This window comes from Canis lupus, chromosome 26 (assembly GCF_003254725.2).
Source record: "Canis lupus dingo isolate Sandy chromosome 26, ASM325472v2, whole genome shotgun sequence".
Lineage (NCBI taxonomy): Eukaryota > Metazoa > Chordata > Mammalia > Carnivora > Canidae > Canis > Canis lupus.
The window spans coordinates 1,048,856-1,069,433 of record NC_064268.1 but is presented as its reverse complement, the minus strand read 5'-3'; the positions used below and the strand labels follow the sequence as shown (position 1 = coordinate 1,069,433).

Sequence of the window (20,578 nt, the reverse complement as noted above, 5' to 3'; positions counted from 1 at the left end):
AGCAGGCTCCATGCACCGGGAGCCCGATGTGGGATTCGATCCCGGGTCCCCAGGATCGCGCCCTGGGCCAAAGGCAGGCGCCAAACCACTGCACCACCCAGGGATCCCTGATTGCTTTATTATTACTCTTTTAAACTGTGTATTTATTTTTCTACTTTCCTTTTCCACATTTTTATATGGAGGATTTCAAACAGAAAAGTTGAACAGTGTGTTCAGTGAACAACTCTGTTCCACTATTTAAATTCTAATAATTTGGGAATTATGGGTGGCGCAGCGGTTTAGCGCCTGCCTTTGGCCTGGGTGGCACAGCGGTTTAGCGCCTGCCTTTGGCCCAGGGCGCGATCCTGGAGACCCAGGATCGAATCCCACGTCGGGCTCCCAGTGCATGGAGTCTGCTTCTCCCTCTGCCTATGTCTCTGCCTCTTTCTCTCTCTCTGTGTGTGTGACTATCATAAATAAATAAAAATTTTAAAAAATTTAAAAAAAATTCTAATAATTTTACCATGCATTTAAAATCACATACATGGGGCACCTGGGTGGCTCAGTCAGTGAGGCGTCTGCCTTCAGCTTAGGTCATGATTCCAGGGTCCTGGAACCGAGCCTTGCGTCGGGCTCCCTGCTCAGTGGGGAGTCTTCTTCTCCCTCTGCTGCTCCCCCACTTGTGTGTGCTCCCTTGCTCACTCTTTGTGTCAAATAAATGGACAAAATCTTTTAAAAAAAATCCCATACATATGTTTTTTGTTGTTGTTGTTGTTTTTAAATTTTTTTTTAATTCATTCATAAGAGACACACAGAGAGAGGCAGAGACACAGGCAGAGGGAGAAGCAGGCCCCCCGCAAGGAGCCTGGTATGGGACTTGATCCCAGATACCGGGATCACGCCCTGAGCCAAAGGCAGACTCCCAACCGCTGAGCCACCCAGGCATCCCTCCATACATATGTTTTATAATTTTCTTGGCATACATGATGATATAGTCCATAATCATATATTCAAGAGGCTAAAAGAGGAAGACCAAGGAGTCTCCAGTTTGAATTCTACATCTTTATTTTTATTTATTTATTTATTTTAATTCGTGAAAGAGATAGAGAGGCAGAGACACAGGCAGAGGGAGAAGCAGGCTCCATGCAGGGAGCCCGATGTGGGACTTGATCCCAGGTCTCCAGGATCACGCCCTGGGCTGAAGGCGGCATGAAACCGCTGAGCCACCCGGGCTGCCCAGTTGTAGAATTTTTTTTTTTTTTAAGATTTTATTTATTTATTCATAAGAGAGACAGAGAGAAAGAGAGGTAGAGACACAGGCTGAGGGAGAAGCAGGCTCCATGCAGGGAGCCCAATGTGGGACTCGATCCCAGGTCTCCAGGATCACGGCCTGGGCTGAAGGCAGGCGCTAAACCACTGAGCCACCTGGGCTGCCCCAGTTGTAGAATTTTTATATTGACTAATCTGTATTGACTAACAAAATGCTAGAAATAATTTGAGAATTTTTGTATTACAGATAAGTTAATTTCTGTCTGTTCCCAGAGGATTTTGAGGTAGTGCTACTGAGTGCAGGGGTCCTATGTAAAATAATATGTGCCTACGTATACATACATATGAATATATGTTTATTTGTAAGAAAACTCATCATAAGTAGTGACTTTCAGTGATTTTTCTGTTAGAGAAAATGAATAGTTATCCATAATTCCATCCTTCTAATGCAAAGATTTTTGTTTTGTTTTATTTTGTTTTTAAGTCATCTCCACACTCAACATGGGGCCTGAACTGACAATCTTGAGATCGGGAGTCATGTGTTCCAGTGACTGAGCTAGCTGGGCACCCCAGAGATTTATATTTTATTTTTTATATTATATCTGTTTTGGTTGGCCGAGTATACTTTTTAAAAACGTATTTTCATTTAACAAATACTCCTTAGGTTTTATTCACTTTTATTTTTTTATTTTTTAATTTTATTCATTTATCCATGAGAGAAACAGAGAGAGAGAGCCAGAGACACAGGCAGTGGGAGAAGCAGGCTCCATGCAAGGAGCCCAATGTGGGACTCGATTCTAGGACTCGATCCCCGGACTCCAGGATCACACCCTGGGCCAAAGGCAGGTGTCAAACCGCTGAGCCACCCAGGGATCCCCGGTTTTATTCACTTTTAGCAATTCTCATTCTAGCAACTCCTAATCTGCCATCATTTTGTGGAACTGCAATTCAGTAAACAATTTTTCTAATTTTAGGTGATTTTTCTATTTAGAAAACACAGGAGTGGCATTAGTGAATCAAGGAAGTCTGTGTATCTTTATGGTACTTGCCATATATCATCACTTTGTTTTTAGCTAAAAGTGCTGGTAGAAATATACAAGTGGCCCCCCCGGTTTTATTTTGTCCTGGTCAGCATTGTTGAACCTTCTAAACAGTTTAAGACATATTCTCAGGATGAATTTCATTATTTGCCACCAGTTAAAGGGTTTTTATAAGAAACTAATTGGTAAAAAAAAAAAAAAAAGAAAGAAAGAAACTAATTAGTGCCTAATTAAGCTCTACAAATAAATACAGAATTCTTAGTTCATGTGTGTATTACTTCGCTTCTAAAAGCATTTGAGGGCAGCCCAGGTGGCTCAGCAGTTTAGCACCTGCCTTCAGCCCAGGGCCTGATCCTGGAGACCTGGGATCGAGTCCCACGTCAGGCTCCTTGCATGGAGCCTGCTTCTCTCTCTGCCTGTGTCTCTGCCTCTCTCTGTGTGTCTCTCATGAATAAATAAATAAATAAAATCTTTAAAAAAATAAAATAAATAAAAAAATAAAAGCATTTGAGGTGGTTTTCTACTAGAGTGCAGTTGTATACGACATAACTATTTTGTTATTTAGATTTTAAAAAGCATCCTCAGTGGAGATTATTTTTCGATGATTATCACATTAGAAGAAATGGATAATTGTAGCTCTATGACCTTACCCTGCTATTGGCTGTCTTATTCTTCTTACATGTGTTCATACTTTGTATATTGTTACGAGCTTGTGGGTGTAGATTAGGCAGAGGTGGGCAGCTCAGTTTGTTGTAATAGGCATGCTATTACCATGAGTCCTTTTTCTGTTTCTGCTGTTCTGTTTTCCTGCCCCAAGGTGAGCCCAGGAGACCACCCGTAGAACCTTGAGCTGAGTTACGGTGCACTGTCCACTCCACAGCTATCCGCATTTGCAAGCCCTTCTGACCCCATTCTGACTGCACACCTAGCCTTATGAACCACAGGCCCAGTTAGTTTATAGTTGGTTTCTGGGTTGCTTTATTTAAATTGGGCAGAGGGGATCCCTGGGTGGCTTGGCCCCTGCCTTCAGCCCAGGGCGTGATCCTGGAGTCCCGGAATCAAGTCCCACATCAGGCTCCCTGCATAGAGCCTGCTTCTCCCTCTGCCTGTGTCTCTGCCTCTCTCTCTCTGTGTCTCTCATGAATAAATAAATAAAATCTTAGAAAGAAAGAAAGAAAGAAAGAAAGAAAGAAAGAAAGAAGAAAGAAGAAAGAAAGAAAGAAAGAAAGAAGAAAGAAGAAAGAAAGAAAGAAGAAAGAAAGAGAAAGAAAGAAAGAAAGAAAGAAAAGAAAGAAAGAAAGAAAGAAAGAAAGAAAGAAAGAAAGAAAGAAAGAAAGAAAGAAAGAAAGAAAGAAAGAAAGAAAGAAAGAAAGAAAGAAAGAAGAAAGAAAGAAAGAAAGAAAGAAAGCAAGCAGAAATTACCCCCTGGTAACTGCTAGCTGTAATGACTGAATTTCTTTGTCTAGAATAACTTACATCTGTTCCTCATTCAGGTGGCAAGCTGTCTTCTGTGAGCTACACCCCCAGTTCTCTCAACTGTTCTTTTTTCCTGGTGTAGCTTTAGATTCCCTGTAAATTAGTAACACTGTCTTCCATGGATAAAGTCTGTTTCGGTATTCTCTCTTAAAGTGGTCACTTAGAATTCAGTTCCCATTAGAGAATCTCTATTTTCTGATGTTGAGTTGTTGGTTTTTGGTTTTTTTTTTTTAATTGAAATCAAACTTGAATTTTATTTATTTTTATTTAAAAAAAATTTTTTTTTTTTAATTCATTTATGATAGTCACAGTGAGAGAGAGAGAGGCAGAGACATAGGCAGAGGGAGAAGCAGGCTCCATGTACTGGGAGCCCGATGTGGGATTCGATCCCGGGTTTCCAGGATTGCGCCCTGGGCCAAAGGCAGGCGCCAAACCGCTGCGCCACCCAGGGATCCCATCAAACTTGAATTTTAAAGGCCGCAGTATCTTTCCCAGTAGAATACTCATGAAGACAGTGTAAGGGAATAATTCTGAAGGTGAGAGTCAGGGCTGTGAGGAGGCCTAGAGAAGAGAGGCCAGCCCTCCCCCTTCTTGCCCTTGATGAGCGCAAGTTTATTTCAGTGGTGTCCAGAGTTTCGACATTTTCCTGTGGGTGACCAGTCCCCCAGCACTGTTTTAGGAAGACTTTCCATCCCCTTTTGGTGCTGTATGAGTGAGTGTCCCCTGGGCTTGGTGCAGCTCTTGTCATCTGCCCACGTGTATGCAGCACAGCACTGCCCTGCCCCGGTGGCCCAACTCTCTCCACAAGTGCCACTCTGTTCCTTTTCCTCTTCTCTCAACACTGTGTGTTCAGCTCACAGACCTCTGCTTCCTACTCTTGTATCCAGTGAATTTGTATTCCATAGAGTTTATTTTTCAGTTCTGGCATCTGCATTTGATTCTCTCAGTAGTTTCTTCTTTTTGGTCACGAATCTCTCTCGTTTTTTATTATACTATGTTTTCTTTATGTCCCCAGGCATACTTAGTAGACCCGTTGTAAAATCCTTGCTGCTAAATCCAGCATTTGTGTTGTGTGGATTTGTGTCCATGAACTGCTCTAAATATGGCTCATGTTTTCCTGTGGCTTTGTGCTTGGGAGCGATTCTGGGTGTCATGAATGAGAGAGATAGAGACTCTGGTTTCTGCAGTCTCCTGAAGAGTATTGATCGTTTCTGCTTTCATAATTAATTAATGTGATTGAATTTTAACTGTGAACTGTGTGTCCTGAGTCAGGGCACCTGAAATCTCAGTGTGGTTTTGTTGGCCTGGGCTTGGAGTCTTTGTGTACCTGCTTTAGGAGACAGAGATTAGGGAGAGAACTTGGAGCCTCCCTGTGTCCTGCCATGTCTGGGGTGAGTCCTCCTTCCTTTTGCTATGGTTTCACGCTCTCCATCCTAGTGGTCTTCAAGCCAGTGAGGTTGTGTGTCTGATTCTGAGCTGGTCCACATAGCACAGGCTGGGGCCTGCCCTCATGTCTTAAACCTCCGCTTGTTCCATTCTCTTCTTGCAGGCGTCCAGTCCAGTCCTCCAGAGTTTATGTCTGTCTAGAGTATGGGGAGTCTGATAGGAAGCAGTTGGCCATTACTGGACATAGAACCCTTTATCAGTTTCTTTTATTTTTTTTTAAAGTCTTTTGATTATAAAAGTAGGATGTGTTCATTGTAGAAGGTTTGGAAGATTTAGAAAAGTGCACACACACAAATAACTTACCTCTAATTCTGTCCCCAGATAACCACTGTTCATATACCATGTGCTTTTTTAAATCATTCTTTTCTTTCCTCCCTCCTTTACCCCCCCTCCTTCCTCCCTCCATCTTCACTGAACATACATAGTGGTGCTTACTTCTCCCTTGTCAATCACTGCACTTGCACTTGTCCCCATGGGGGACACCTGCAGCATGGCTGGTGCTAGGGCATGGCCCCCGCAGCTCGGCAGCCCTCACAGACCCTTGTGGAGTACATACCCTGTGTAGGCATGTGTAACTGGCATTTCAGATGCTTGGCTAGGTAGAGTGGACAGAGTTGGATCATTCAAACAATTAGCAAATAATGATTGATAAACGTCATCCTTAGCATTTAGCAGCACTACAAGGATGGTACAGAGATGTAAAAGGTATGGGGCACCCAGACTTGGCTAGTTCCTGATTTTGTTTTCATTGAAACATTCTGAATCACCTGTATACATTTTACCCAGCTATGTAGGGTGCTAACTTGGAAAAGTCCACTGTGAAGACCCAATTGTATCAGATTTTTTGTATGTCAAGTAGAGTTTCGATGTCATTTTCCAAGAGGAAGAAATTTTCAACCTTTCTTGTTATTATTCAGCTTTTGTGTTTTTGGTGGGGGAGGGGGGTAAGTGATGACAGACAGCATGACTGCCAGGGAGGCTCAGATGTGGGATTGATGGTGTTTCCTACCACCAGCCAGTGCTCTGCCATTACTGTTGCTTTCTGAGGCATTGCAGATTATGTGCATTAATTATTCATTAATAGGAAACTCAGAATAAGATCTTTCACAAGTCCTTTTTTTCCCCTCCAGAGGTAAGTTAGAACTTTAAGTGCCTGATGATATGTGAACATATATTACATGCGTTGGGCAGATGACATTTCTCCAGTTAGAGAGTAGGGAGGCCAGTATGTGGATTAATTACGATAGTTTAGTTCATATCCATTCTTGTAAGGTACCTCCGTGATCAGAGTCTCATGTTTTCATTTTCTCTTTCAGCAGCAAGCTCTCACAGGGGCCCTTGTGGCAGGGGCCGGAAGTGCGGGAGAGACGGACCCCTTTAAGAGGCAGCAGGCGGGGACCCCAGCAGGTATGTTTTGGAGTACTGGCTCAGGTGGCTGGCCTGAGGGGACATACAGCATCGCAGCCACATGAACACTGGAGCACTTAGTTTTGGTGACTTTCATTTTACTTTGAGAGTTAATTTTTTAACTCTCTTCAGCTGACTCATCAGCTGTATGTATATACTGAAGTTAAAAGTTTGCTCATTGAGTGCGGTGTGTTCCATTTTGGTTTCCTGTGTGCTGGCATGCTCTTAGTCCTCATGATGGGATTGAGAGTAAAACCGTCTTATTTTTCAAGTTGTCACTCATTTTTTTTAACTGAATTTTTTCTTCAAATTATAAAAACACACATTTTATATGAAAGATTTGGATAGTCAAGGAGGGTGTGAGTCGAGTCTCTCTCTGGTTTGGTGTTCCCACCCTGAGCCCCAGCCCTAGAGAGGTTGCTGCTGGAGATGTGTGTGTGTGTAAGGGACCTCCTGCCCACATGCTCGCTTGGTGATGCTGCTATTCTGAGGCAGTGGGAGTGCACTCTCTGTGCACTGTTCTCTTGCCAGCATTAACTTCCTAGGCCACCTTGCCTGCTCAGGACCACAGTCTCTGATGGCTGTGCACTCCTTGGGTACGTGGGGGTCCTTCCCTCATCACACCCTTGGTAGTGTTCCTTTTTATTACCACCTTTTTGTGTTATGGTAAACATGGGATGGAACATCTCCCAAATTTCTTTTGACGTGTTTGTCACTTTATCTACGGGAGAAGCTCCCGGAAATGGAAATGCTCTGTCAGAGCACGTGAGTGATGCACGTGGTCCTGCAGCAGGATCAGCCCTTGTTCGGTTTCTGGTGCTCTCACGTTTTGGCCAGTTTATGAAGCATGATCACTCCTCTGGTCTTTGTTGATGTGATGGGTGAACACAAGTCTTCTGTTGTGCTATGGAACTCTTCAGTTTTGGTGAGGTTGCTTGGTAGCTTGCCATGTTATTAACTGTGACACTGTCCCTCTGCTCAACTGTTTATGATCTTCGCCCGTTCTGTGTGTCTGGTTGCTGGCATTTCTCACATGAACTTAGAAGAGCTTCCCACATGGCAGCCCCGCCAGTGTCTTGCCCACATGCATGCTGCAGACACCATGGTCTCCTGGGGTGTCACGCACCCTTTTGTATGAGGCTGCTTCTTACACTGGCAAAATGTTAATGGCAAGAAATTATATTTATCAACCTTAGTTTTTCTGGCTTTTGGATTTTGGTTGATATATGGAAAGGCTCCCTGTTCAAAGATTATAACACTGACACATGTTTTTTTTCTACTACTTCTATGGTTTTGTTTTTATATCAAACTGCACCTTTTCTGAAAACTATTCTAGAGCAGTCTAAGCGGCCTCGGCTTGAAGTGGGCCACCAGGGGGCAGTTTTCCAGCACCCAGGGGCGAACACAGGGGTTCCTCTTCAGCAGCTAATGCCGACAGCTCAAGGTAAGGCCCAGCGCCAACAGTGGCTCTTCTGGCTCAGAAAGAGCACATGCAGTGAGAGATCTTGCAGCCTAGCATCTGGCTAAGACTCGTACAATCTTGGCAGCGCAGTTAAAATGGTTTCTAGGGCTGGGACATGGCTCTGAGCCCCAGTCCAAGTGGTAAGAGGGCCTCTGCCAGCATGCTCTCATCCCTGAGGGAGCCACGCCACTCCGTGTCCTCAGGCTCTTTACTTAGCACGCCTGTGTCTTCCTTGGTTGTTGCTGCCATAGGGGCACTGGTTGCCATATCTATTCTGCTTGACACTAAGTTGCAGAGGTCAAGCTCCTTTCTTTCCTTTTTGGTGTGCTAGCTTATAACATAAGAGTTAATGTAATAGAAGTTTCCACCAGCGAAACTTCCCATTGGAGTGTGTGATGGCTCTGAGTGACAGGCCTGTGATGAACACCAGGACGTGAAATCTTCCACGTGGTAAGATGCTCTCGACTCCAGAGTCAGCACCACTGGAGCCATTCCTTTCTTGCAGGAGGAATGCCTCCTGCCCCTCAGGCCACTCAACTCGCCGGACAGAAGCAAAGCCAGCAGCAGTATGACCCATCCACGGGGCCTCCGGTGCAGAACGCTGCCAGCCTACACACACCCCCACCGCAGCTCCCTGGCAGGCTGCCGCCGACTGGCCTCCCTGCCGCGCCCCTCCCACCAGCGCTGCACTTCTCTCAGCAGCCACAGGTGGTGGAACCTCATGCACAGCTCCAAGTCCCAGCGAAGACGCAGCAGCCAAATGCCCCTGTCCCTGTTCCCCCACCCAGCCAGCTGCCCGCTCCACCACCACAGCCTGTGCCACAGGCCCTGCATGCCCCGATGCCTGGGAAAGCTCAGATGCAGGCCGCTCCACTCTCGACCCAGCCACAGGTACTTAGTGGGTGCCTATCCTGTTCCTTAGAAATGGAAGAAAAGCCGAGGTGTGAGATGTGCACTGTAGGGCATTTGCAGGGTGTGCGCACCTCACCTAGTGGCTTCTTGTCCTGCTTGGAATCAGTGGGTCACTCAACATTACTTTATCCAGATCTGTAGCCACAATTATGTTATGGAAACACTAGAGAACCAGTACAGGTTTAGTTACTGCTTGCGGTTCAGTCATGGAGAGAGCGGTATGGTCATCGTCCTGGCTGATAGGTCCAATGATGCGGTGGGGCAGGTGGCGGGCACCCTCCCACCAGTGTGCAAGGGGCTGTGGCAGTGCAGGGCTTCTCTAGGCTGCGTGTGCCCACACCCAGACAACAACTGGGCCTCCCACGGATGCCTTCCCCGTCTGGGTGCTCTGCACTCTGAAGGCATGAGGCCTTCCTTACCTGGGTTTCTACCTTGGTACCCTTCCTCCCCTACTGATGGCTGTCACTCAGAACCTTCTTTTTGAAAAGTGTACAGTGCACTGCTTGCCGTTCTTAAGGAGCAGTTAGTCCCTGAAAGTGAGTGTGAACCTCCAGGAGCCCTGAACCCCCAGGAGCCCTGAGGGACAGCAGGTGGTGGTCTCAGAGAATCGTCTGAGCATGTATGATTGAGTTGCCTGGGAAGCCTTCCCCTCCCTTTTGCTGTTTCCCTCATGAACAAGGAGGTTTCCTTAAGGGGGCTTTCAGTTCAAGTGCTTTATGGTTATTTGAGCTTGATAGCGAGGTTTGATCTGTATGCTGTCGGAGTAACAGCAGTCATAGCTGCTTTGTGCTCACCACCTGCTGGACATGAGGCACTGTCGGGAGCCTTTACTGGCACTATTTTTTTTTCTCTGCCCGGCAACCCTAGGCTACAGAATCTTTTATCCCCATTTTACCATAAGACCTGAGAGGCTTAAGTAACTTGTCAGGGTCACTCTGCCAGTGGCTAGAGGAGTTGTGATCTGCACCCCATGGATTCTGGAGCCTTTTGTACAGATCTGCATTGCAGCTTTCTGCATAGCCTAGGGAGGAGAACACTGCCCCCAGGGCACCCGAACCTCTCTGGGCCTCTGCTTTTGTGAGTCTCTGTTTCAAGTATTTTGTCTCATTGAGCTACCTGCTGACTTCAGGCAGCTCTGGGGTTTTGCTTGGATTCCTTTACCTGCCATTGTTTTTGAAAGGATCAGCTCCTTACTAAACCCATGGAAACCTGGCCCTCCTAAATTGGGTAGGGCTGGCAGACTTTTCCTGTGAAGGGCCACAAAGAGGGAAGGTGAAAACACCTAAGGCCTGTGGGCCACACGGTTTCCACCATAGTCAGTGAGCTCTGCTGTTGATGGCAAGTAACCTCGGAGCACAGAGAGGAGGGCTGTGCCTGGGTGCCCCTAGAGGTTTCTCTACAAGAGCATGCAGCTGGCCGCAATCTCAGGAGACTAGGTGAGATGGAAAGACAAATTGCACACCGGCCTGGTACAGAGTGCGCTTGAGTTGGATTTCTCCCTGTACGCCAGGTCATAAGTGTGCTGTGCTCTGCAGCCATCCACCCTCGGCCCTCTTAACGTTGTGGCAGCACCTGGCCTGCTTGCTGCTCCCCCCAGAATGCCATCCTCAGACAGGGAGGGGCAGAGAAGATACAAGAGGAGCATTGGGTTATTTTTCAGTGAGGAAGGAGCTTATATAAATCCAAATTCTAAAAAGTAATGTACATAGAAATGGTTATAAAAAAACAAAAGCTCCTAGGAAATAAGACAGTGTGTGAAAGCTGAGTTTGTGCTACAGTCTTAGTGTAGCTTTGTAGAGCAAAAGGATGCACCTGGGGGCCTGGCTTGGCTGCTGTGTGAGTGGGCTGGGGTATGTGTGACTCGTTTGCACTGCTTGGGGGGGAGGGTTTGCGAGGAACGTGGGCTCTGGTGTGTGGCTGCACTAGGGGGCTGAGGTCTCCTGTTCACTGCTGGCCTGTTTTCTGCCTGCCAGACAGCATCAACAAGACCATCGGTGGACCTTGCCCAGCCCTGTCAGCGGCCCCCGCCAGCCACCTCTTCTACCTCGTCCATAGCTCCTGCCAGTGGCTCGGGCCTGTCACCAGCACGGGTCTCCGCAGGGAATAGACCCTCCTCGGCAGCCAACAAGTCACTGTCTCCAGTCACCTCCCGGTCCCCGGGAGCAGCTGTGTCAGCACCCCCGAAACCACAGAGCCCAGCTCAGAATGCTGCCCCACCCCAAGACAGCTCTCAGGATAAGCTGGTAGAACAGATAGCACTGGTAAGTGCACTTAGAACATCAAGAAGGCTGTGAAACGTGTTCTAGTTTGTGAATCGCATTTGATTTCAATCTTTAAGGATTCAGTAGTTTAAAACCGAGCACTCGGTAGTGAGGACAGTCAAATGTGGTTTCTGATCAGTTAGAAAACAAGATTAGAACCAGGAAGCGTGACCTGTCCTGGTGGAAGTAGGCTGGTGGGGGAAAGGTCCTTTGTGTACTGACCTCACAGGCTGAGCTCATCATGGGCCTCAGAGGAGGGCCATGGCCCAGCACCCAGTTAGCACTTGCTGTTTGCAGGGAGTGGTTTCTAAGCAGTTGTTTTCTGAAAGCTCATTGGGGGAATTAAACATACCAGAATTGGTAGGATGTCACAACCACAGCATTTCCTGTTGGCCGGTGTTAAGTCACTGAAAACATGTGGCTAGTCTTAGGTGATCTGTCCCTACCCTTCCCAGTGGTTTTGGAGCAAGAGCCAGGCATGTGTTGTTGCCCTTGTAGGTACTCGGTGTGAACATTAGCCAGTGTATTCTGTCTGTGTTTCTGACACAGGAGGACAGAACTATTGCTTCACCTGCTTCTGGGGAGGATTGCATGCCTGCTGACCTCTCCAGGGCTACTTTTGACCTCTGTGTCCAGTCCTGTCTTTGTTACTGAGGCTTCTGGAATTCGGGGCCTGAATTAGTGGAACACACTAATTAGGTACTGGACACATCCCACCCCCACGCTCCTTGCAGGAAAACCAGATTCATCAGCGAATAGCAGATTTAAGGAAAGAAGGCCTGTGGTCCCTCAGGCGGTTGCCCAAACTACAGGAGGCTCCTCGCCCCAAATCACACTGGGACTATCTGCTGGAGGAGATGCAGTGGATGGCCACAGACTTTGCCCAGGAGAGGAGGTGGAAGATGGCTGCAGCCAGGAAGGTAGGTGAGGCACAGGTGTCGGTGCTTCCTGGCGTGCATGTGGTGGGCAGGAGCTTCCTGACACCTCTGTACTGGGGAGTCTCCAGACCAACTCTGAGGGGTTTAGCTCCAAAATATGAAGAATGTTTTGCCACTGTTCAGGAAGTAAGTGTGCTGTGTGATTTACTTATGGGGGCTGTCGTCAGACCCCCAGTGTGGATCACTGGGGACAGATACGTCTGCTCTTGTTGCAGCTCCAGCAGGGGATTTAGGTTTCTCTCCTTGCCAGTATCTCCTGGTGCTTGGAATACCTGTGGCCCCCAGACCCAAGCTGGTGCCTGGAGGTGTTTTGAGGTGGGAGTTGAGGAGGCTCAGGGTTGGGAGGGGGCAGAGGCTGGTCGGCTGATGGGCAGCTTGGGGCTTCATCCTGGGTTTTCAGGCTGCCCACAGCTCTGCACTGCCACAGCTCTGGTCATCTGGTCCAGCATTCCCCGCCACCCCATTTGTGGCTGAGGATTGGTTTTCTTCTCACTGGTCCCAAAGCAGACACCTAGTCTTGGGGAGTCTCTAGCAGTTGGCAGTGCCAGTACTAGGAACGTGGAAAGGGACAGATTTCCAGAAACCTTAGGCCTCAGAGTATGAAGCAGCTGTCCTTATGTACATGTAAATGGCTCTGGGCCCTGCTTCTCTGACGTCACTGCACCACCGTCTGTTCCTTGGGACAGAACTGCTGTCTTTTTATTTCCCATGCTCTCAGTCCTGGGGTGTGGTCCTGTGTGCCCTGCTGTCTACCTCCCTCCCCCAAACTTGGCTTTCCCCATGTAGGCTTGGTAGAGAAAATACAAGAGCTTTAGAAGCAGTGGGGTCTTGAGTGTAAAGGGTCTTAAATCAGATTCATGGAATCTCGAAAAACCTGATTGCTCCTTTGGCACACATTTTTTCATAAAGAAGGATGGTCCAAGTAGGCAAGGCAGGGCAGCAAGCTGCTGAACCGTGGGCTGTGGCCACATACTGCCCCCTCCTGGGAGAAACTGCAGACTCTGAGCTGGAGGCTTTGTGCCAGTGACGTGATTGGACCAAGATAAGACCCCTAGGAGTCTAGGAGCAGGGGGCCGTCCACAAGGTCCAAGTGGCCCCCAGCGGGCTTCTCCTCTCACCTTGGAGGCACCCGGCTGGGCATGCTCAGGCACATAATGCATCTGTTTCCAAGTTCCTCTTCAGCACCTTTTTGAGGACTGCTGGTGGGATATAAGAGCATAGATCCTGGAAAGCAGTTGGAGATTTAAAGCAAAAGTTTTGAAATATATGAGTCATCCCACCCTGACATTTTTCATGCTTAACAGTTAAATGCATCTCGCTGCATTCCTGCAGTGCAAGTGATGTGTATTGAAAGTGTTACTCTGTTTGATGAAAACATGTTTATCATATATCAAATAAGGAAAGAAGATTATAACACAATATGGCTTGCTTTTTGGAGAAAAAGAAGTGTATTTAGTAAGATAACACTTTGTAGAAAGTCAAGCAGGGTGTTAGTGGTGGTTTTGCCAGCATGGGCATGTTTCCTGTATCATCAGAGCAGACAGAGGCGTGTCTCCCTGCCAGGCTGTGTACTTGCAGCTCAGGAGCGCTGTGCACTTGCAGCTCAGGAGCGCTGTGCACCTGCCTGCTGCAGTGTGACATCAAGTCCTCCACCTTTTATTTACTAGCTCATCAGGACTGTGGTGCGTCATCACGAGGAAAAGAAGCTTCGTGAAGAGAGGGGAAGAAAAGAGGAGCAGAACCGACTGAGACGAATCGCTGCTTCAACCGCCAGAGAAATAGAGTGTTTTTGGTCAAATATTGAACAGGTAAATCCTGAAATTTAAACACGGTCCTGAAAGCATAGACTGTGTCTTCTGAACGTGCCTGAACTGACGTGGAGACACAGGCAAGTAGCGCCCGAGGCATCACTGGGAAAGGTGTGAGCATGCAACATTCTGCCCACGCTTGTGTTTGTGCCTGGGAGCCCATGCACACGTGGCTGAGTGCTTCTTGCTGTTGGGAAAGGGCCTTCTAGTGTTTCCTTCAGTGCCGGTCATGGAAGGTGGCTTGTGTCCTGTTCTAGAACACATTTACCTCTGCCTCCCTGCCTTGGGACTTGGGCAGCATGTAGTTGCAAAACACCTGACCAAGTACCAAACTGAGTTTGGTCAAGTGACTTGAAATGACGTTGAGACAACTGCGCTTTCAGGCTTGTGTGCAAGTTTTAACGTCCTATGCAGAGCTTCCGTAACTTCCATCCTTAACAACCTCCAGATTTCACTCTTTGCTCAGGTTGTGGAGATAAAATTACAAGTGGAATTGGAAGAAAAAAGGAAGAAGGCCTTAACTTTACAGAAGGTTCCCCGGAGAGGTAGGATATGTTTTAAAAGCCTTCACTTCCTGACAGCACTTTGTTCGGACTCCCTTCTTGCCCACAGTTGGCTGCTGTGGTGGTGCCTGGAGCACTTGCTTACAAGTCTGAGCTCATGCTCTGCCTGATGTTATACTTCTCTCTGTGTAGCTGCCTATTTCAGCTCGCTCAGGTTTGCTGGCACAAGTCAGCACCCCTAGGCTCATTGGTCAGCTTTGGGACACTCTCAGGATTGAAGTTCTGAGCCTGTCCCCTGTGGTCAGTGCTGGACACTGTGGTGAACTCCCCTCGTGGGGCATCTCTGTGTTCGGTGCATGGCCTCCACAGTGCTCTGAAGCAACTGCCTCATTATTGGACACTATGATGCATGCCAGGCCCTGGCGGAAGCAGCTGTCACTGGGTGGGGACAGGGGCCATGATGGCTCTCAGTCTGTTGATGAGGAAATCAAGGCAAGGCAGTGGACTCTGCTCAGAGTCCTACAAACGTAAGATTATAGAGATAGAAAATATGCATTGTCATTTAGCTCCCTGGTTCCCCTCCAAATCAGAGATGTCTAGAGAGCTGCCAGCATACTTTGTAGATACAGAGGTGTGGGCTGGTGCTGCATGGCCACCCTGGTCCCCAGAAGGAAGGAGGCAGAGCTCACTCTTGCTGTCTTCCTCCTGTGTGGAGGTGCCAGCGACATGCAGTCTACACAGGCAGCTTCAGTGAAAGCAAATCATGTTCCCTGTCTCTAGGAAAAGAGTCGAGGCCCAAGGGGCTTGATGCATTGCCAGAAGCTTTCCTGGTAAGTTGAGGGCTGTTGCTGTACCAGGTAAGGGCGTGGAAGTGGTGTGGAGAAGGCACGGTGCCTGATAGAACAGAGTCCCTTTTTCTGTCTGGAGAAACATGTATGTTCTCCGTAGTATTCTCTCTCATCATAGAGTCCATTTATTTTGGGGAAGAAGACTGGTCCTCCTTACTGTAGGCTCCCATGGGGTGTTGATCTGGGGATATGGTAAGACAGTGACTGTGGATTTAGTCCTGTCTGCTGCCCAGTGCCTTTCCTGTATCTGGCAGCAGCAGAGGCTGACCTATTTGTCCTGCGCTCACCATTGTCTTCCCAGGAGCATGTGAAGTAGACATTTCTGCTTTGGTTTCCCATTTTATGTTTGCAAATTTTATTCTGTGTTTCAGGAGTCAGGATTGTCTGGAAGGAAGAGGAAAGCTAGCACATCTCTGACTGATGACGAAGGTCTGTTCCCTGGTACTCTCTTGTCATCTGTAGGATGGGCTCTCTGAAACTGCTGACCAAGTGCTTCTTCAGTGCTGTCAGGATGCCTGGTAGCCCAGTGACTTGTATCGCTGGGGACCAGGTGCCTTAGGGGTTGGGAGGGAGTCTGTAGAATTGAGCCAGACTCTGGAGCAGGGAGAGTGCAGAACTACCCGTAGACATTTTTTTTTTTTTTTTTTTTTGACATTTTGTTTGCATAGAGGAGCCAGCAGGGAAGGGCAGAGGCTGGTGGGAGAGAAGGTGTAGTCTAGCGGCAGGGCCCTAGGCAGTGAGGGTTCGTGCTCAGATGGACAGTAGGCTGTAGCTGGGCCACCTCAGGGTGCCAGTTGGTCCTTGTCCAGAGCCATCTCTGCTGGAAGTGAGGTACAGGGTGCGGGGCCAACCTGGTTTTAAGGTGGTGGTTGCACAGGACAGGAGCCCAGCTGAGGGGATGTCATGCTGAGCAGTGGCTGGGTTCCCTGACTTGGGCGATAACAAAGTCATGATCCCAGACAGCATTCTTGTGGGTTTTTCTGTTGTGGGGTCAGCAGGTGGATGAGAAGTTTGACATCACTCTGAGTTCTGCTAGGGGAGATCTGTCGTGTAATAAGGTACCAGGCCGTGTTTCACACCCTGCTCACTTAGCCTGGACTTCCAAATTTAACCTGAAAAATGAAAATGCCTAGTTTAGGTCTCTCGTAGCTGTGCAAGACAGTGTTGGTGCCTGATAGTGTTTCATGAGCAGTTGAGAAGATGTAGTAAGGTCTGTGTCTCTGATACTGGTGCTGACCATTTCAGTGGAGGACGAGGAGGAGACCATAGAAGAGGAAGAAGCAAACGAGGGGGCTGTGGACCACCAGGCAGAGCTGTCCAATTTAGCCAAAGAAGGTAGGCTATGAGTGTCTTGCTGGAGGTGATTTTAGGAAACATTAAATATGCACAAAAGAATGTGTGAAAAACGTGTGACATCTTAAAAACCGAACAGATACATCAAGAGCCAGTGTCAGGGCCATGCCATGCAGCATGGGACAGAGTGCCCGAGTACCACGTGCTAGCTGCTGAACTGCCCTAGTGGCTCATGGTGTCTGCTTTGAGTGCCCTGCCAGGTGGCATGGCCCGGCGCCCCTCTGGGCTCACTCGGGGGAACTGCGTCTAAACAGCACTGTGCCCTGGCCTTAGCCCTTCTCCCTTGGCTCTCATGTCCCTGAGCTTTGTCTAGTGGTTGTATGTTGCTGCAGTCCTATTAGCCCTCACTACCGAACCAAGTTTGGGACGTGAGCATGCCACAGGCTCCCTCTTGTGCCACTGTTGCGTGTTCAGGTTTTCCCCTATCTCGCCCTCAGTGCACTGCAGGAGTGCCCCAGTGGCCAGTGGCCTAGGACACACACGTGTGCCAGAGTGGAAGAGTTGGGGAGGGGGGCATGGCACTGAGTGAGGCTGCCCAGGCTGGGGCTGCAGAGCTCATTCCAAGCCCCATGCATCAGGGCAGTGCTGCCGACCTGGTTGGGGAGAGACGGTGTCTCACTGTGTCTGTGGTGGCACTTCTCTAAGAACTGACAAGGTGTGGCATCTCTTCAGGGCTTCCTTTTCCATTGTGGTTTTGAGCCTGCTTTTCCACATTGGCTTGCTGGTGCGTTTTCTGTATCCCACAGGTGGCTGCTTTGTTGGTTATGTGTGTCACGGTGTCCTTCCCCTGCTTGTGTTGGGTCTTTCTGTCCTTCTGGGACCTTCTGATGAATGGGCATTCTTCATTTTAGTGTATGTTGGATTTATCTGTCTTGTTTTAAAACACCCATTTTTTATTTCAGGTTCATGAGGATGTCTTCCTGTTTGTCCACAAATTTTTTATTTTACTCACATATCAAGGTCTCTGTTCAATCAAGAATAGTTTTTGTCTGTAGTGTGAAATGAGATGCAGTTTCTTTTTTTTTTTCTCCCTGAATGGATTCCAGTCATCTTGGCACCATTTGAAAGGCTGGTCTTTGGCCCTGGCGGGCCCAGCCAGCTCAAACAGCAGGCGAATTTCCAGAGCGCAGGCTCTTGGTGGACCTCTGTTGTGCTTGGGGCCGCCTGCTTGTCCTTGGGCTCTGTGCTCATTCCTGAGAGCTGGCTGGGGGCAACCTTTCACCTACTTCTTCTCAGGACGGCCTTAGCTGCTTCGGGATCTACTCATCCACTTTCAGGCATGTCCGTGGGGACTTGGGGGTCTGGATGCAGTGGAGTCCGAGGATGATTGTCAACATCCTGTGTCTTGATGAAGCTGAGCTTTTCCAGTCTGTGATCATTCAGCCTATCCTCCATCTGCAGGAGCTTCCAGGGACACTTAATGATTGCGTATTTTTTGTAAGATTGGTTTTTAGGTGCCTTGTCTGTTTCTCAGTTGTAGTTGTAGTAAGTGGTATGTTTGCCGAGGTCAGGAATGCAGCTGCCTGGCGGAGTTCACGTGCACCAAGTGGGCACAGCCTCTTCACCTCAAGAGAGGGCCCACTCTTCCTGTCTAGTCCTGGTCCTCTCACTGCCGTCCTCATGGGGGCAGCTGAAGTTAGACGTACTGGCACCAGGTGCTGGCCTGTGCATGGTTTGGAAGGGAGTACCTGCTCCTGCAGTGGCAGTGTGTGGCGGCCTGTTGTGGCTGCTCGCTCTGGTGCTCTGGTGCTCCTCATGGCCTCCTTGGTGCTCTGTTTGCATTCTTGCTGCCACGGCTTCCAAGGACAATGGGGGCCTCCAACAGGTCAGAGTCTGAGCTGGCGCCTCTGCCACCTTCTGCAGGTGAGGGAGTCACTGGAACAGCCTGGCTGGGGGCCCAGTAGGGCAAGCTCTTTCTGCAGGAGGGATCCTAGCTTTTTTATGTGCTTCTTACAGCACCTTTCTGTTTTATATTTGTTTGACTGTTATTTGATGTTTCCTATTTGTCATATCACCAAATTATTTCCTATCATCAGTGTTTATTAGATTATGGGTTTTACTGTTCGTTTATGAGATCGTTTTAGACATTTAAAAATTCTTTTATGAACAAAAATTGAGTTTATGTCATTCCAAAGATTCTCATATTTATAAAGAAAGTGCCTTAGACCTGGTATCATAATGGGCAATAATTACTTTTTGGAAAAAATTAACTGCAGGAGAGCGGCAGCTGTTTTTTCTTCCCAGCTGACTGCCACTCCTGGTACAAACTAACCCCCTTTCTTCCTGTGACCCTTTCCAGCTGAATTGCCCTTAATCGATTTGATGAAGTTATACGAAGGAGCTTTTCTGCCCAGTTTCCAGTGGCCACAACCTAAACCTGACAGTGAAGAGGCCAGTGAAGAAGAAGGTCTGTGTTGACATCTTTAAAGAGCTCAGCTGTTAGGGTGCCTCGGGTGCTAAGGCAGTGAGGCATCTCCCTTCGGCCCAGGTCACGATCTCATGGTCCTGGGATGGAGTCCCACATCAGGCTCCCTGCTCAGTGGGGAGTCTGTTTCTCCCTCTGCTGCTCCCTCTTTTCTCACCATCTCTCTCTCTCTCTCTCTCTCATAAAGATTAAAAACAAATAAAAAAAAAACTCCACCTTAAAGCAAAAGCCAAAATATGCAGAGGGAGGGTGTTTACAATAGAATTGAAGTCACCTTCATTTCCTTTTAGTCTGATGGGAAATAAAAGATAGGAACAACTATGTGGGGGCGCCTGAGGGGTCCAGTCAGTTGAGTGTCTGACTTTGATCTCAGCTCAGGTCTTGATCTCAGGGTTGTGAGATCAAGGCACATGTTGGGCTCCATGTTCAGTGTGGAACTTACTTAAAAAAACAAATAAAATTAAAATACAAAGATGCTACATGTTTAACATGCTACATACATGCTACATGTATGTTTAACGTGTAATTTTATATCGATAGTGTTTTGTTAAATTCTATGCTTTTTATTTTTATTTATTAACATGGCACAATGATCAGAGTATTTGACTCTAGTATAAACAATACAGACATTTTTTTCCAGGTTTGTAAAAGTCATTGTTTTATAGTTTTAGATTTTTATCATGTATATTTAAGGTAGGCTGTGTTTGTTTAATGTGCTAGTTTTGAGGAGTTTATTTTACATTTGTTGGATGGTCTAAACAAATACAAAGACCACACCCCAAAAGTCTACTTTTCCTTGTTTTCCATTCCATTTGTTCTGATCATTAGACACAGATCCTGAGCAGAGAGGCTAAGGGCATGCAGGGCTAGAGGATGGGATGGGGGGGCCTCCTTGTGACTGTCCTCTTTCCTGGTGGCAGAGGTGAGGTCACTAAGCCCCTAGATTCCTATACATCTATTGGTAAGACCGGCTTCTGGTCACTGTTAACAGATTCTCCACCTTTACTTGAGGGCTTTCCAGAGCACTCCTACGTTTGATAGTTTCGTAGGAGCTTATACCCATTGGTCTGCTTATGTTAGGCATATAAAGTGGATTAAAAACAAATTTCTTGGGCAGCCCCAGTGGCACAGCGGTTTGGTGCCGCCTGCAGCCCAGGGTGTGATCCTGGAGACGCTGGATCGAGTCCCACATCAGGCTCTCTGTATGATGCCTGCTTCTCCCTCTGCCTGTGTCTCTGCCTCTCTCTCTCTGTCTCTATGAATAAATAAATACATAAATCTTAAAAAAATAAAAATAAAAATAAATTTCTTGGGATCCCTGGGTGGCTCAGCAGTTTAGCACCTGCCTTCTGCCCAGGGTGTGGTCCTGGAGACCTGGGATCGAGTCCCACATCAGGCTCCCTGCATGGAGGCTGCTTCTCCCTCTGCCTTTGTCTTTGCCTGCCTCTCTC

At 47.8% G+C, this 20,578-nt stretch overlaps 2 protein-coding genes across 3 annotated transcripts in view; one reads left to right on the top strand and one right to left on the bottom strand.

The window, feature by feature from the left end:
* LOC112676390 (uncharacterized) overlaps positions 1–20,578 on the bottom strand; it is a 535,411-nt gene that overhangs the window by 251,118 nt on the left and 263,715 nt on the right. The window lies entirely within an intron of this gene.
* Positions 1–20,578, top strand: part of EP400 (E1A binding protein p400) — a 102,627-nt gene that overhangs the window by 19,679 nt on the left and 62,370 nt on the right. The window contains 11 exon segments of the mRNA XM_035706615.2: positions 6,527–6,617; positions 7,954–8,061; positions 8,585–8,970; positions 10,965–11,252; positions 11,987–12,172; positions 13,858–13,998; positions 14,465–14,543; positions 15,282–15,331; positions 15,721–15,778; positions 16,595–16,684; positions 19,002–19,109. Of these exon segments, the coding sequence (XP_035562508.2) occupies positions 6,527–6,617; positions 7,954–8,061; positions 8,585–8,970; positions 10,965–11,252; positions 11,987–12,172; positions 13,858–13,998; positions 14,465–14,543; positions 15,282–15,331; positions 15,721–15,778; positions 16,595–16,684; positions 19,002–19,109 (1,585 nt within the window).